The sequence below is a fragment of the Colias croceus genome, chromosome Z, assembly GCF_905220415.1.
Source record: "Colias croceus chromosome Z, ilColCroc2.1".
Lineage (NCBI taxonomy): Eukaryota > Metazoa > Arthropoda > Insecta > Lepidoptera > Pieridae > Colias > Colias croceus.
The window spans coordinates 17,156,420-17,172,126 of NC_059568.1; the positions used below are offsets into that span (position 1 = coordinate 17,156,420).

General features: G+C 36.4%; 1 protein-coding gene across 1 annotated transcript; it reads right to left on the bottom strand.

Annotated features, from left to right (window-relative positions):
* Window positions 1-1,819: 1,819 nt before the first annotated feature.
* LOC123705282 (proton-coupled amino acid transporter-like protein CG1139) lies at window positions 1,820-15,302 on the bottom strand. The gene is made up of 9 exons (XM_045654001.1): window positions 15,251-15,302; window positions 14,796-14,872; window positions 12,756-12,812; window positions 12,493-12,643; window positions 12,213-12,419; window positions 3,892-4,161; window positions 2,886-3,061; window positions 2,161-2,339; window positions 1,820-2,087 (listed from the first exon to the last, which is right to left on the bottom strand). The coding sequence occupies exons 2-9, from the start codon at window positions 14,858-14,860 to the stop codon at window positions 1,837-1,839; spliced, it is 1,356 nt and encodes a 451-aa protein (XP_045509957.1). The 5' UTR covers window positions 14,861-14,872; window positions 15,251-15,302; the 3' UTR covers window positions 1,820-1,836.
* Window positions 15,303-15,707: the final 405 nt, after the last annotated feature.

Here is a 15,707-nt window from a genome sequence, read left to right on the forward strand (position 1 = left end):
CCGCGATATAAGCTTTTTTGATTGTACAGACACGACTTTTCTAGAATTTTATTATATGTATTGATTAACTATCTATTAACCCTTAATTACTCGCGTCCATATAGTTACACTTACGCTCGCGTGGGGTATATTTAACCCCAATTTTAAAGGTACAATAAAACATATTTTTAATGACATAATTTTATTTTTATTATAAAAATTTGAAAGAGACAACATTGTTCTAAATTATTAACTATCTTTTATCAATATAAATGTAATAAACTTTTAAAGATGAATCTTTAAATTTAGGAAGTTTTTAATCAATACATTTTTCACATATCATAGTGGAATGGTCGTGACAAACTTGCTGGTGGCATTTGGCACACATAAATATTATTTTTTTATCCTTTGACCTTGGACAGATATGGTACCTTTTATAAGTTGTCGATGGACCACCTCTGGAAGTGGGGCTAGGATCCTGAACTTGAGCATTTTTTTGCCGTTTTTGTATGGCCCTAGGCAGTGTGGTAAATATAACCATAGGCCATATTTTGTACGTATTTTGCCGACGTTATAGCTAATACACATTTGGTTGAGTTGTGGTCACTCTGGATCACGTCCTCGTCTACCTCATCTTCATCGGGACTATCTATGATGCTTTCTTCGTCGTCTTCCAAACGCTTAACAATCTGGTAGTCAGAAAGACGCTTAATTGCCATTTTAGGCGTTCTAACCTAAAACAAATAAACCGAAAACAAAGATAAGTAAAAAACGAACTATTTAGTATATGAACTGCACATTATAAAATAAAAATACACATACTCACTCGTCCAAAAAAAGTTGCACGAATACTCGCGTGGGGTAATATATACCCCAGACGCGATCTCCTGACCCTATCACACGACATGGAGCGGCGCTCGCGACTGATTCGCGGCGGGGAAGGTATTTAGGCAGCTACTAAGAACGGCACGCAGGTAGCTTTAAAAATGGCGGAGATACGACGCTTCAAATACGCCGTGGGGTCAGATATACCCCACGCGAGTAATTAAGGGTTAATTATATACATATATTATTTAAATTTATATTAAAACTAGCGAACCTCAAAAGTTATCGTTCTTATTTTGTACCATTATGTACGAATACCTACTACAAAGGCAACTCCTGACAAAAATCGGTGATCATAAATATATCAACATCAGGAATATTATCAGACTTTGCCATAATAAATCCTTTATCACACACAGCTAATCGGAACCAACTAACAACTCGTATTTTAGCAATATTATTGTCTAGTCACGTGTAATAGCTGTAAACGCTGTAATATAGCTATAACATTTTGACGTCACATCTATCTCACGGCGCGTTTATAGTCACGTGATTTTAATTTAAATTTCATCAATTTTTAATTGCATAATATAATTAATTGAAAAAAAAAAATTTTAGTTTTTTGCATTAAATATCAATATTATTAATAATAAAGTTTTGAAATACAGAAAAAAATCAATAATTTTTTATTATTCAAATACCCAATTGTTGAGTACCTACATAATATTATCTTACTGAAACGCATGTACAACATGTTACATATTTGTAATATTAAATAAATAAAATAAAATAAACGGGACGTAGGTGTTAATTACTTATTTCAGCCGGTCATTTTTCAAAATTCAGTCGGACACACTTACAAATAAAATTTGATAAATTAAAAGAAAAATACCTTCTAAGGCAACTTTATTATCTAATCGTATACTTTATTTAGTATATAGTTACATATTTAAAAAAATTAAATTATGCCGCGTCAATTTTTTCAATTATTATTTGGTGTTATTAAATAATATGTATTGATTAAAAAAAAAATCAACGATCTGTAAAAGACATGATGATTCCTAAGATAGAAGTGTACGTGCCGGCCACTAGGCCAACAATTCCGGCGACAAACAGCGCCACGTCCTTTAGCATCAGCAGCAGGCGCGCTGACGACGGCGGCCGCGCGTGCGCCAGGCTCGCCTCCATCAGCGCCGGGAAGCAGAAGCCCAGCGCTGACGAGCACAGCGCGCCGAACAGCGAGATGAATAGCCCCAGCCGCGGCACCGACACCGCCAGCATGACTGCAAGCACACCACACGTCGACACTCAGGTCGTGAGCCGACCCGGGAGCTCTTGCTGAACCCCATAACTTACACGTCAACAGACATAAGCCCACGCGGACGCAGTACTCCCAGAGCACCAGGTTGGAGCCGCCGCGTTCGAGGCGCGGCGACAGGTACGTGTTCCAGAGCACATCCACCGGCACGTAGCAATGCAGAGCGTAGCTGATGAAAATCGCCAACGCGTACAACAATACTGCGGCCGACGCCAGACTGCAACGATGTGCCCCCGATACGTTACGTTCGCCCTGGCTTTGTAATGATCAGTAAGATGCATTTGAAATAAATACTAATGTATTGTATAGGAGGTAGCAACGTTGACAAGAGAGGACTTTAGTATAAGAGTTGGTTCTTTGATATACTGTTCCTCTTGCTATTTCGGCTAGAGTCCGGGCTGTCTGGCTGGCCGCAGTGGTTGCGTTTATTAGTGCGCATCTTATCTGCACAGGAAAATATCCTTAATTTATAGTCATTTTTAAACGCGTAATTTTTAATCTTTTACCTTTAGATAGATCCATCAGACATAATTTTTTTATTGCAAGACGTTTTTTTAGTTGTTAAATAGGTGCCAGGCGCAATTTTTTATTTCTAAATAATTAAAATGTCATCAAAATAAGTGAAATTACATCAAGATGATGTATATCAAAAACCCAACTGTACTAAAACGACTTTTTTTAAAACGTTGCTAGCTCCAGTACCATATGTCTTTGTAAAATAACTAAGGAATTATATCAATGGTAATAAAGGAAAATATCTCACGTTTCCTTCGGAAGGTCTAGGGTGATGGCGTCGCTACACTCGGACCCACAGAAAATGTAGCCGAAGTAGCCCACCGCCAGGAACAGCGTGGTGGTGAGAGTCATGCCGATGTGCAGCACGCCGCACGGCCGCCCGAACGACTTGGGCGTCTTCATGTTGTTCTCCACGGCTACCACCTGCCGGTGCGTTTACTGTGCTAGGCCGGTTCATTGGTCCCAAAAATACGCTCGAGATTTCAATGTAAATTTTGTATATAATTCCAATATCGTATTAGGAAATGTATAAAGTAAATGATTTCTGTAATAAAACACTGTATCGGGTAACAGTCTTACCGTAAATTAATAATAATAATAATATTATGTTATGTTCATATTATTATCTTACTAATTAACATTTCTTATATTAACTTATATTCAACCAAATCAAATTTTCATTTGGTAAGTAATAAGTGCTAGTTCAGGATCCATCGTCCATTTTTGCACTTGATTACTATCAAGCTAATTTTCCGTGAGTAGCTTTATTTTGATGAGATGCCCAATAATTTCCTGTACGAAACTCTCGATTGTGGTAGCTAACAGAGGTAACAAGGATACAATTTTTTGATTTGATGGTTCTCAAATATTTATTCAGCCAGCCAGCCCCACTTCGTGGGGCACCTATTTCTATGTAGTTTTAAAAAACACGAACCTAACCTAACCCACCCCCTTATCCAAACCAAAAATTTCTGATTACGAATTTTCGGCCCTCCCCCCCTCGTCCCGCGTACCTTCCAAAATCTTAAATGTTTTACATTTCCGATTGCTATTTAGGAAATGTATAGATTTCCTAGGCAATGTGTATTAAATAATTTATTTCCCACATTTCCGTGCGATTTTAGGAATTACATACATTTCCTAGGAATTTTATACAATGATGGATTACATACATTTCCGTTAACATAATATACATTGTTTTAACTGAATATAAAGTTTTTTAATGTATATACTTAATATGTTCTTGCACGTACCACGCCTACGGCAGTCAGCGCGAACACGATGGTGCCGAAGAAGAGAGGGAATGTGGCCGGCGAGCCCCACAAGTCGATCGGCTTCACAGACTTCTGACCCGTCAGCAAGTAGTACAAGATGATGCATATACTTATGAAAGCCATCACATTAGCCACCGCGGAGTACGGAGCTAACTTTTTAAGGCTTTTGATCAAATTTAATGCAATTATGGGCGGAAGAAAAATTAACATGTACATTTCCACAGGCATCACGAATACTGGATCAAACAACTGAAATTAAAATATTATTTCACAAAATTATATTGGCAATAATACCATCCTTTAATGCCCGGTTCCTATATTTGAAAAACGATCCGTTTTAGTTACGAATGGTAGTATAATTAACCAAGCGTAAGCGAAAATCGTTCCTATAAAAAACGTCTCGTCAAGCAACTTACCGACGGCTTCCTACTGACGGATGGGAGGGTTACTATTAACGAACGGTAAGCATATTGTATGGAGAAGACAGTTTATCGCGTTCCTATAAATATTTTTAATGTCATTATGCTGTCAAAGTTACTGTTCGTATAGCATTTTGTTTACCCGTCGATTTCGGGCGGTTAAATTCTTACTATTTCATTGTTTCCGCTTCAATATCGAAATGTGGAGTTCAGATAGTGATAGAGAAGTGTTTAATATTATATCGAATTTCGGAAGAAGATAGTGGGCGTGAAAGAGTATATATTATAGAGAAGGAGTGGATTTTTTTGCGACCCTGGATTCTCACGAATTTCAATTGAGATTTCGACTTGATAAAGAATCTGTTGAACAATTACTTCTTGAAATTTATCCAGACGTACGAATAAAAGGAGCCAGGTTAGTTTAATGGAGGCATTAATATTATACCAAACACGTCTAACCTTATTACATACCTAATTTATGTTGTCATTTCAGGAATCATGGGGTATCTCCATAACATCAAGAGGTTCTATGCTTTAGGCACAATATCGATATCAGTGGCAGACCTATTTCCCTTGGTCACGGCATCACGCGTGAACGGGTGGACCGATTTCGATAATTATTTTTTTATAATGTTCCTTGAAGTACGAGGATGGTTATTATGGAAAGAAAACATAAACATGTACCAAGGGCGAAGCCGGGGCGGACCACAAGTATATATATATGTCTATGTTTGCAATGTAGAAATCAATTTTTTAAACATTGTATTGTAAATAATAAAAAATAAATAAAAGTACATAATAAAATGGAATTTCTTTATTTATTTATTAATTACGGAATAAAAGTTTTATTTCTTTATTACAGTTTAATTTTACATAGTAATATGTAACTACATAATATATGCCAAAGAACTGTCCTGTGATTCTTACCCGACAACCCTCCATCGATTATCATCTTCTATATTATATTCCTTAACGCTGTAATAGGCTCTCTGAACTAAATACATTTTTTACATAAGATTTACATTTAGCACTAACAAATTCTTTTTCTACCGTGTGTCTAGATATATTGCTTAATAATATACAAAAATTAATTAGTTATTGTGTGTTCAGTATTTCAAGGGCGAAGCCGGGGCGGACCACTAGTATATATATATATATGTATGTCTATGTTTGCAATGTAGAAATCAATTTTTTAAACATTGTATTGTAAATAATAAAAAATAAATAAAAGTACATAATAAAATGAAATAAAAGTTTTATTTCTTTATTACAGTTTAATTTTATATAATAATATGTAACTACATAATATATGCCAAAGAACTGTCCTGTGATTCTTACACGACAACCCTCCATCGATTATCATCTTCTATATTATATTCCTTAACGCTGTAATAGGCTCTCTGAACTAAATACATTTTTTACATAAGATTTACATTTAGCACTACCTAACAAATTCTTTTTCTACCGTATGTCTAGATATATTGCTTAATAATATACAAAAATTAATTAGTTATTGTGTGTTCAGTATTTCAATTATTTCTTCATAATATTTGTCCATCATCCTTATTATGTTTGAATTTTTTGGTTGAAAATAAAAAGTTTTCCTGGTAGGTATTTGACCAATTTTTGCATTAAATGTGTTGGTCAACGAAGTCCAACATTCATCCTTTAATTTATTCGTAGAAGCATTAGTCTCCTTACTGGTTATAATAATTGAGCAATCTCGTCTTTACTCATAGCCTTCTTCGATTTCTGTAACAGAAATATATGTTTGACTTTAAAAGTGTCCGAAGCAAAAAGTAAGCGGCAGACGATTTTAAAGAAGAAATATAAAGGCGTACTTACCGGCGTAATATCCATTTTTAATAAATATATAAAGAGTGGTCGTTGTATTGTTATTCTTTAATTATAAAACTTGACAATGAATCATCAATCAACAATGAATGACAATAATTTGACAACTGACAAGCAATGCACGCATGCGCGAGAAAAACGTTCCGTTTTTGCTTTCTGTGTAACGCATTAGGTTGTTTAGAAGGAAAATTATCACGCAGATGTCTACAAATATATAGTTCTTTAGTATTAGTTCTTTATTAATAAGAAACTTTATTCTTAAAGTTTATAATTCGGCTGTATATTTAACTTATTTTGTCCTGAATTTTGTGTTATTTTAATTTCAATTTGGCTTATAACGAAACGCACATCTGTGAGTGAAGAGGGCTCGGTATTTTTATGACCAACGGATGTCCGTCGATAGCACGTCAAGAAATAAAATTGTGGAACGGTATTAACGACTCGTAGTTAGTTCTAGAAAAACGGATAGTAGCTTTGATACTATGACGATCCGTTGAATATAGGAACCGGGCATAAGTGCCTATATTTGTTATTACCTGTTATGGCTATGGTTGAAATACATTTTTAAATCGTCCAGTCTCTAGCTTTAATAATCTAAACCTAGCACATAAGTAGGTAAGCTGTACAGAGACAAAGCTTCTTATCTATTTCGATTGGGATTACAAACCAAATAAAATGGCATTGCCCTACCTTGAATACCAAAAGTGAATTGTCTGTTTGAGTTTATCCTACAAATGTTATAATCCTACATAAATAATTATAAATGCGAAAGTATGTGAGGATGGATGGATGTCTGTTACTCTTTCACGCAAAATATACTACTGAACCGATTGAATTCTGAAATACTGAAAAATTGATCTTCAGCTATATACCAATGAAATTTGGTATATAGGTTTTTATCCCGGAAATCCCACAGGGACGAAAACAATGGGGGATTTTCTTTGAAAACGCGGGCGAAGCCGCGGTTTGAAATCTAGTTTAATGATAATATCTGTGATGCATGATGGGATTCCGCGTACCATACATTGAAATATGGGCTACATGAATTTATATTTTTTGGTTTTTATGGCATTCAAATGCTTTACAAAATTAAAATTTATAAAGAATAGAAAAAATTCGATCAGGTCCCGCCTCGTGATCGAATTTTTTCTATTCTTTATAAATTTATATATGGGCTACATTCCAATCTATGATACGGGGAATCCTCTTTTGAACTATAACAGCTAGCGAACATGTTTCGCGTATTCACGCGTGATATTTTTTGTTTGTCCGTCTGTCTGTCTGTCTCTCAAGACTCTTTTTCTCAGGAACGTGTGAATGTATCATGCTGAAATGAATTATATTGAATACTCATTACTCAAGTCTATGGTCCCCATTCTATATAATTTATAAGGGTTGTGTTTTTTCTTTTTGAGGTTCGGAATCCTAAAAACAGTTTTATACAGAATCTCCGGTGCGCGAGTCCGACTCGTGTTTGGCCGGTTTTAATTTACTTCCACCCTACCTGTAATCAATTCTGTATTTTATTATATACTACTACTGTATATAGTACTCCATAATAAAGATTTAATTTTTTTCGGGTATAGTTTAAGAACTAGCTGTGCCCGCGACTTCGTCCGCGTGGAATAGTGACTGCATAGTAGTTACTACTTATCTTAAATTATTGAGTAAACACAGACTACCATAAATAATTAAAAGAACTGAAAGTAAAATTTATTACTAAACTGAGCTAAACAATAAAAAAAAATGCCTTATTAATTTTCTATGTAAAATTTATTTTAAATTATGTCATATTATTTTTAGGCACCAGGGCGGAGGGGAGCAAATTTCTTTTCCTTCTTTCCTTGTATGGATGTTTTTAACTATGTATCGTGCAGCAACTGATCAGCTTAATCGCTACTCAGTTTTTATCAAATCCAGCACAAAATCCAAATCAGATCTTTCCTGAATCCTGTCTCACGCCTGTAGGTAGTAACTAAACCGTTTAGACCGTGCAATAAAAATTTAATAAAAAAAAAACAGCGCTACGAAGAAAAGTGCATACATAGAAAAAGGAATAAATAATTTCACAAACTTCCCGAAGATTTTTAAAAATAAATACCATTTTAAATATTTATAAAAAAAAACAAAATCGTCAGGGCTGCCATGCCAACATCATCATAATATACCTCATTATCAAAATACATATATGGTGCTTAATTTTAAAGATCGTCGGGAAGTTTGTAAAATAATTATTTATTCCTTTCGGTTTCTTATTTTCATGTAATATTTTCAAGTGAGCGAGACCTACCTCTACCTCCATATTACATTCCTACATCATATTGATATCTATAAGTTTGTTGCTCCTTGACATCTTTTAAGTTGGGCCGTAACCGTGCACAAATTGTAATGGACCACAGTGGCAAAAGAAGTGGTATACTTAGGAAAAAATATTGCCAAGGGCCAGGCCTATGTAGCTTTGAGTAGAGTTCAAAATTTCCAGGGTGTGGCTATCCTCTCGCTCCCATATCCCCTCTTCTTTCACAGACTTTCAACCCTTCCCTTTCCATCCCTAGTAAATGGCAGAACCGATTTTGATGTAAACCATATCTAATTGTACCTATATGTACACGTCATATCCTGTAGTTTGATGCTCCATTTGGTTTATTTATCCCCACTGTCACCCCTAAAAAGCCCTAAATGTAATAAACGGATGAACCGATTTCGATAAAATATGACTAATTGTAATTCACACGTTGCCCTTTCATATTTTGATATGCCGCTTGAGTATATTATTTGACCACATTATTCATTCCCACTTTTACCGCTGTAATCTAATAAATGGATAAACCGAATTGGATAAAAATATAACTAAGTGTACTTCACCCGTTATGCACTTTTATTTGATATGTCACTTGGGTATATTTGACAACATTCGTTTTTTTTCATTCCCACTTTTACCCATAAAAAGGTATAATAAATGGATGAACCGATTTTGATAAAACATGTCTAATTAAACTTTACACGTCATGCCCTTTCATATGATATGTCACTTGAGTATATTTTTGACAAATTCATTTTTTTATTACCACTTTTATACCTATCTATCTTAATATATATAAATCTCGTGTCACAATGTTTGTCCTCAATGGACTCCTAAACCACTTAACCGATTATAATAAAATTCGCACACCATGTGCAGTACGATCCAACTTGAGAGATAGGATAGGTTTTATCCCGTAAATCCCTCGGGAACGGGAACTATGCGTGTTTTTATTTGTAAACGCTGGCGAAGCCGCGGGCGGAAAGCTAGTATATTATATAAAACTCAAAGGTGACTGATATAGTGATCTATCAACGCACAGCCCAAACCACTGGACGTATCGAGCTGAAATTTGGCATGCAGGTAGATGTCATAACGTAGGCGTCCCCTAAGAAAGGATTTTAGAAAATTCATCCCCTAAAGGGGTAAAATAGTGGATGAAAACTTATACCATGAAAATTTATATTTTCCACGCAAGCGAAGCTGCGGGCAACAGCTAGTATTAAATAAATAGATGAGCCGATTTGTTACTGATAGGTCGTTCACTTTCATTTAATATATCACTTAGGTACTTATATTTGACAACTTTCGTTTTTTTCATTCCCACATTTACCCCTATAATAATATACCTAGGTATAATAAATGGATGAACCAATTTTGATACACTTTATCTAAGAACCAGCGTCGGAAAATATGCTGCCTAACTAAAAAAACCGCATCTAATTTGGATTACCTGTTAGCGAGCTACGGTGGCACAAACAGACACAGACACACAGACACACATAGCGGTCAAACACTTATCACCCATCTTTTTGCGTCGGGGGTTAAAAATATAATACGACATAATTTAAAGGACATTTTATGTATAAAATTTACCTAGAAGTAAGAATAATTCTAATTTGACCAACCCCCCCCCCCCCCCCACTCTTGGGCACTTTCGATATGATCACTTGATCACAGACAAACAGACAAAAATTTTTTTAACTACAGTTTTGGGTTTGGGATCGATTTAATAATAGCACCTGCTAATTTTTTTTTTATATATTTTGATTGTACAGACACGACTTTTCTAGAATTTTATTATATGTATTGATGATGATAAAATAACAATTTTTATATTTTTTTAATTTTTTGTTCTAATATAGGAATGTTTCCTTTCAGCAAAATTTGCTATCTTCATTATTCCTAGTACCGTCAAATTGGCCAACATTGCCCACAGGGGTATCTTTGCCCAAAAATCAATTCATAAGAAAAATTTTAAATTGCAAAAATACCTTTATACTTTGGCAACAATAATAGTATTTGGTGTAAAATAGGTTATATGTATGACAACACTGGCTATTGTGTGTGTCGCTAACTTAAATCAGCAACTTGTTGTAACTCGTCGAATATCATGTGTGATTTTGCAGGCAAAAAATGGTGAAATTCAAGTGATAGTTTGTGAATGATGGCTAAAACACAGGTTATTTTTACTCATAACATGTTATAAAATAATGTTTGAAGAGTGTTTTAATGCTATTATTACCACGGAAGGACGTTTTAAACAAAAGTTACAATGGTGGGCAAAATTACCCAATAATGTAGCAAATTACCCAATATTTGACAACATTGCCCACCATTAAAAAATGCTTAGGGTTGGCACATTTCATATTACCACATAATTTGATAGCTAATAATATTACTTCTATTCGGTTAATTTCAGAAAAATAAGCTTAATTTGGTCTCCCGGAAAGAACCATGGTAAATAAAGTTAAATTGCTGAATTTTAAGCACAACTGAAATGTAAAAATATGTTTATTTTTATTAAATAGTCACTGAACAATATTCTGTTTTGCTTTTTTTATCTTTTTATTGCCTACAACATAATCCTACTACGAAATATTTGCAGTAAAAGAAATCGGAAGTCATGCTCATCTTACTGAAATGTACCAACCCTAGGCTTTTGGAAAAGCGAAATGCGATTTGTATGAAAATAGAAAAAAATACCTGGGTTACTTTGCCCAGCCACTAAAGTCGGGAACCTTTCATGATACTGCTTTGATTTTTAAAGTAAACGACATCGTTTCCAAAATTTTTGAATTGGACTTTAATATAATCTGGCTAGAGGTCATATTTACGTCAAAAATCGACGTGGGCAATGTTGGCAACAAGTTCAGATAACTTTACCCGCCCTCCAAAACAGACAAAAAATGAATAAAATGTTGAAGAATAATGAAATTTTCTACAGCATTATATTATACACACGATCTAAGAAAAACAGATGCTTACAGAAAATACTAACGTTGCCATAGATTTTTTTTGCGGAAATTGAAATTATTCATAAAAAGCGGGCAATGTTGGCCAATATGACAGTAGGTACTTTCCCTCCAGGGCCCATCAAAAATTCCACACTGTATAATTACTATCCACGCATAATTATTCAAATACAATAGAATTACAATAATATTATATTTCATACTTATTTTCATTATCTACTTATTCAGGGTTACTTGTAAAACACCAGCAACCTTGCAGGACAAGATAGCTAACATCATAAGTAACAACATTAATTATTGTTCTACGACTTTTGATAATTTGTTAGATTATATTTTCATACAAAAATAAATATTCATTTAATTTTCCGTTTGAATATTATAAACTCTACGCGCATCCCAAAAATTACGTAAACAAGAAGCGAACAGGAGGGGGAAGGGGGCGACGCGTCGTCCTTTCGATAATGAATAGAACATAGACTTACAAATGTTAGGAGAGTACAATATTATAAAAGCTTAAAAAATCATTTAAAAATAATTTTAGCGTTATGCCAAAAGTTGAACAAAATATGTAGAACAAAATATGTTGTTACTTATGATGTTAGCTATCTTGTCCTGCGAGATTGCTGGTGTTTTACAAGTAACCCTGGAACACACAGGAACAGGTTTTTCTTTGACTGCGCGGGCGAAGCCGCGGGCGGAAACCTAGTAATATGTAAATTTAGTAAATATATACGTATGTATATCCAGTACCTTTTTACAACTGTTAGCCATAAAAACTATGTAGCAACAGCACACGCCTAGCTGGTAGGTGACCAAGAAGAAGTCGATGGCGGCGGGCGTAGGCTTGCCCAGCGGGCGCAGCGCGCGTGGGCCCTGCTCCAGTGCGATGCGCGCCGCCTCCGGGTACGGGACCATGGCCACGCGACGCATCTTGCACACGTCGTACTGCGCCCGGATCTGCGGAGGAAAGCGGAGGATTAGCGAGTCACGAACCTCCACGCGCCGCTGCGAGCGAGTGAGAAGCGCTTACCAAGACCTGCAGGCAGTGCGTGACGACTACGGCGACGATGACTGTGGCGACGACGCCGGTGGCGACGCCGGCTCGCGCGAACGCCTGCGGCATGGCGAGAATGCCCGTACCTAGCCCCAGCCGTAGGATGTGCACCAGGGACTCCAGGTCGCTGTGAGTGTAATCATTTTATATTATATTGTTAATATCGAGATATTAACAATAATGCTATAATAATGCAATTATATCCATCATTACCGTTATCATATTATCTGTAAACTTACGTTGTGGGGTTTTGCAGTTCTCGATGCAAGTGTGGATCGTAGTCATCTCGGTCATTTCTAAAATAAAGAAGTTTAGTTAGTTCCCTTGATTAAGTTTTAATCTAAAACCTATCTTTATTTATTCACAGCTGTGCAATGATTAGGACCTCGAAGTAAATACATTGATATAATTAATGATTATTCTGGACTAGCTAAGCTATACTTTATGCCCGGTTTCTGAAGTCATCAGTTAAACTTTTGTTTGATTCAATAAAGTTATCTTTAGGCTAAATGAAGTTTAACTCATCGTGCGTTTCTGATGCCCGGTTTCTGAGTACTTTTAACCGTGGTTTATCAGTTTATTGACGTTATTGACCCGATAACTTTTTGTTTAAATTACTGTTCTGTGACTTTAACAAATGCGTTTCTTGTTTTGACGTAAACATCAAATAGAGCTGCTATGGAACGATATCTTTTTGTCGTAAAATGGGAAATAACGAAGCAATAAACTAAAAACAAATACGTTGGAAGAGCGCCAAGTATGGAGGAAGGGGATATTTGAATTTGTGGTGTACATGTATAGTTTTCTCTTCTCTTTCTTCGTGTTATGGGTAAATCGTAAATGCGGTAAAACACGTAAAGAAATGCATTATCTATTTCTCTACGGAGCGCCAAAGAGTCCAGTTGGTTAGTATTAGATGAGTATAGTCAAAGAACCGTTTTGTTCGTTCGTATTCCATGTGCGGCATGACTCGTGTATAGTTATTATGGCATGGCATAACATTTTGGGCAACGGAAGTGAAATAGAAACAGCATTTAGGATTCAATAGCGGTTTATAAGAGCTATATTTATCTAGTTTTACTGAGAACCGACAGCTGCAGCACTGCAGTTTTTTTAATAGATAGAGTGATTAAAGAGGAAGGTTTTAGTAATTTATTAGGTTTTAGACAAAGCGGGAGAAGCCGCGGGCGGTAAGCTAGTTATGTATAGGTAGATTAAAGTATAGCAAAATCTTATATTAAAAGGATGCATAATATACTCAACATACTTTAGTATTAGCATCTCTCCATAATACACGGGTATCGCCGTAAGGATGATACCCGGTCCTTTGGAAGGCTTACGTGGGGACACAGGTCCAACACGCAGAGGCCCTTTAGAGAATTTAATGTGTTGTGGGACACCAGCCGCAGCCTGCCCATGGCTGCACTATAGAGATACAGCCCTGGGCAGTCCGCGGCCAATGTAGGACTATTGCAGGGTATGGAAATTTAATAATTGGGCTATGGATTGGGATGCTAAATGGGCTGGTATTGGGAACTATGGGAGACTATGGCACCTGCCTTTCTACTAAAAGAAAGTAAAAATATGTTGGCAGGTGGTGACTCGCCCTCTCACTGTATGGGCCCCCGAAATAAGTCGCTGCAATAGTGCGACAAGGGGGCAACATATTGTGAGCAGCTAAGGGTGGAGAGGCGTCCCTGGACTTTAAACTCCGATCACGCGCTCCCTGAGGGTCCAGCATCACGTGCCCACTCGCCACTTACGCTTCGCATCCTCCCTTCGAGCCAAAAGCTCTCGCGACTCCACTCTGGCCGGCCGGTTAAGGCAAGTCAGAGGTGGGGGTCCTGTCCTCGTCAGGCTTCACTCCGACCGGCCGGTGAAGGCAAGCCGGAGATGAAGACAGGGGCCTCCCCCGGGAGCACTCGGTTCCCGCGGGGTCGCTACTCCCCGACACCCCGCCACAAGGTGTCCTGCGGGTTGACTGATTGCACGGGTGGAATATCTATTGTCACATAGAAAATAGATATTCCAACCGTGGGCGATGGGGTCGTTACATCCCTACGCCCGTATTAGCATTATTATTAGTCTGTGGTATTAGCAATGCACAGTGCACTCGTGCGGTGACGGGAATCTCACTTAATATAAAATTATCCAAAAATGATTTATGTTTTCTAGTCCCTTGGTAACATAGGTAGCTGACGCTAGTTAATAATAACACACAATATAATATTATATACACTTGATTCCAAATCCAAGCGACTCAGTAGTCAGTCACTCACCGATGAGCTAGAGCAAACGCGGCCACGTCGCGCGCGCGCCGCTCGCTCCGGCCCTCTGCGGCCATCGACACTACCACCTGCACAATTCATTCTTTAGATACTTGTTTTGATTACCAATCAGACTTGAATTAAAGTCATTTTATAGTTAAAGTAGTTTGTTTTTATGTTATTTAACAAGTAAGTAGGTACCATCCCTTCTTAACCAGCGTATTTATTGAACTTTATTACAAGTAATAATTGTCTTAACATAACCAAAATTTAAGAAATGCTGTTAAGACGAAGATTTAAATAAAATTAATATTTCATATTGGAAATCTATTAAAACACCAAATGTTGAAGATAACCTTTTCTTCTTTACAGTGTTTTTATCAGTGAAATCCCCCTACATAATATTATTATGGATGATGGATGGATGGAAGTAATGATGTTTATAACCGATATAAGTATTTACTTACCAACCAAGTATATATCTTATTAATAAATTAATACTGCTTCTGTAAAGTATAGTAACCATTCTTTATAATATTTAAGTACTTGAAAAGGTACCTATGTATTTTTACCACAATTTTTACCATACAAAAGTGAAAAGTCACTGTCAAGTTTTAATTTTCCGCTAATCTGCGATCATGCAGCAACATGACAACAACACGACAACATTGACAACAACCAAGACAACAACCACAGACTGATTATGTCCAGCAAGCTTATGTCCACTCACTGATAAGTGGTGAGTAATTGCCAAGAAGCTTATATCTACTGGAGATTTCGGTATGAACATTGACGTGTAACAAGAAAATATTGCCCAGTTCATGTTTTTTATCACTTTCACACCTAACTTGGTATTGCCACTGTTAATACGAAGTTTTCCCAAGGCTACTATGTATGCTGTAATATTCTGTGCAAAAGGTTAGT

Coding starts and splice junctions, on each gene's coding strand:
- LOC123705282 (XM_045654001.1), bottom strand. CDS start 14,860: ATGGCCGCAGAGGGCCGGAGCGAGCGGCGCGCGCGCGACGTGGCCGCG. Junction 12,644..12,755: donor GAACTGCAAAACCCCACAAC/GTAAGTTTACAG, acceptor TTACACTCACAG/CGACCTGGAGTCCCTGGTGC. Junction 4,162..12,212: donor TGGCTAACAGTTGTAAAAAG/GTACTGGATATA, acceptor TTTTAATTTCAG/TTGTTTGATCCAGTATTCGT.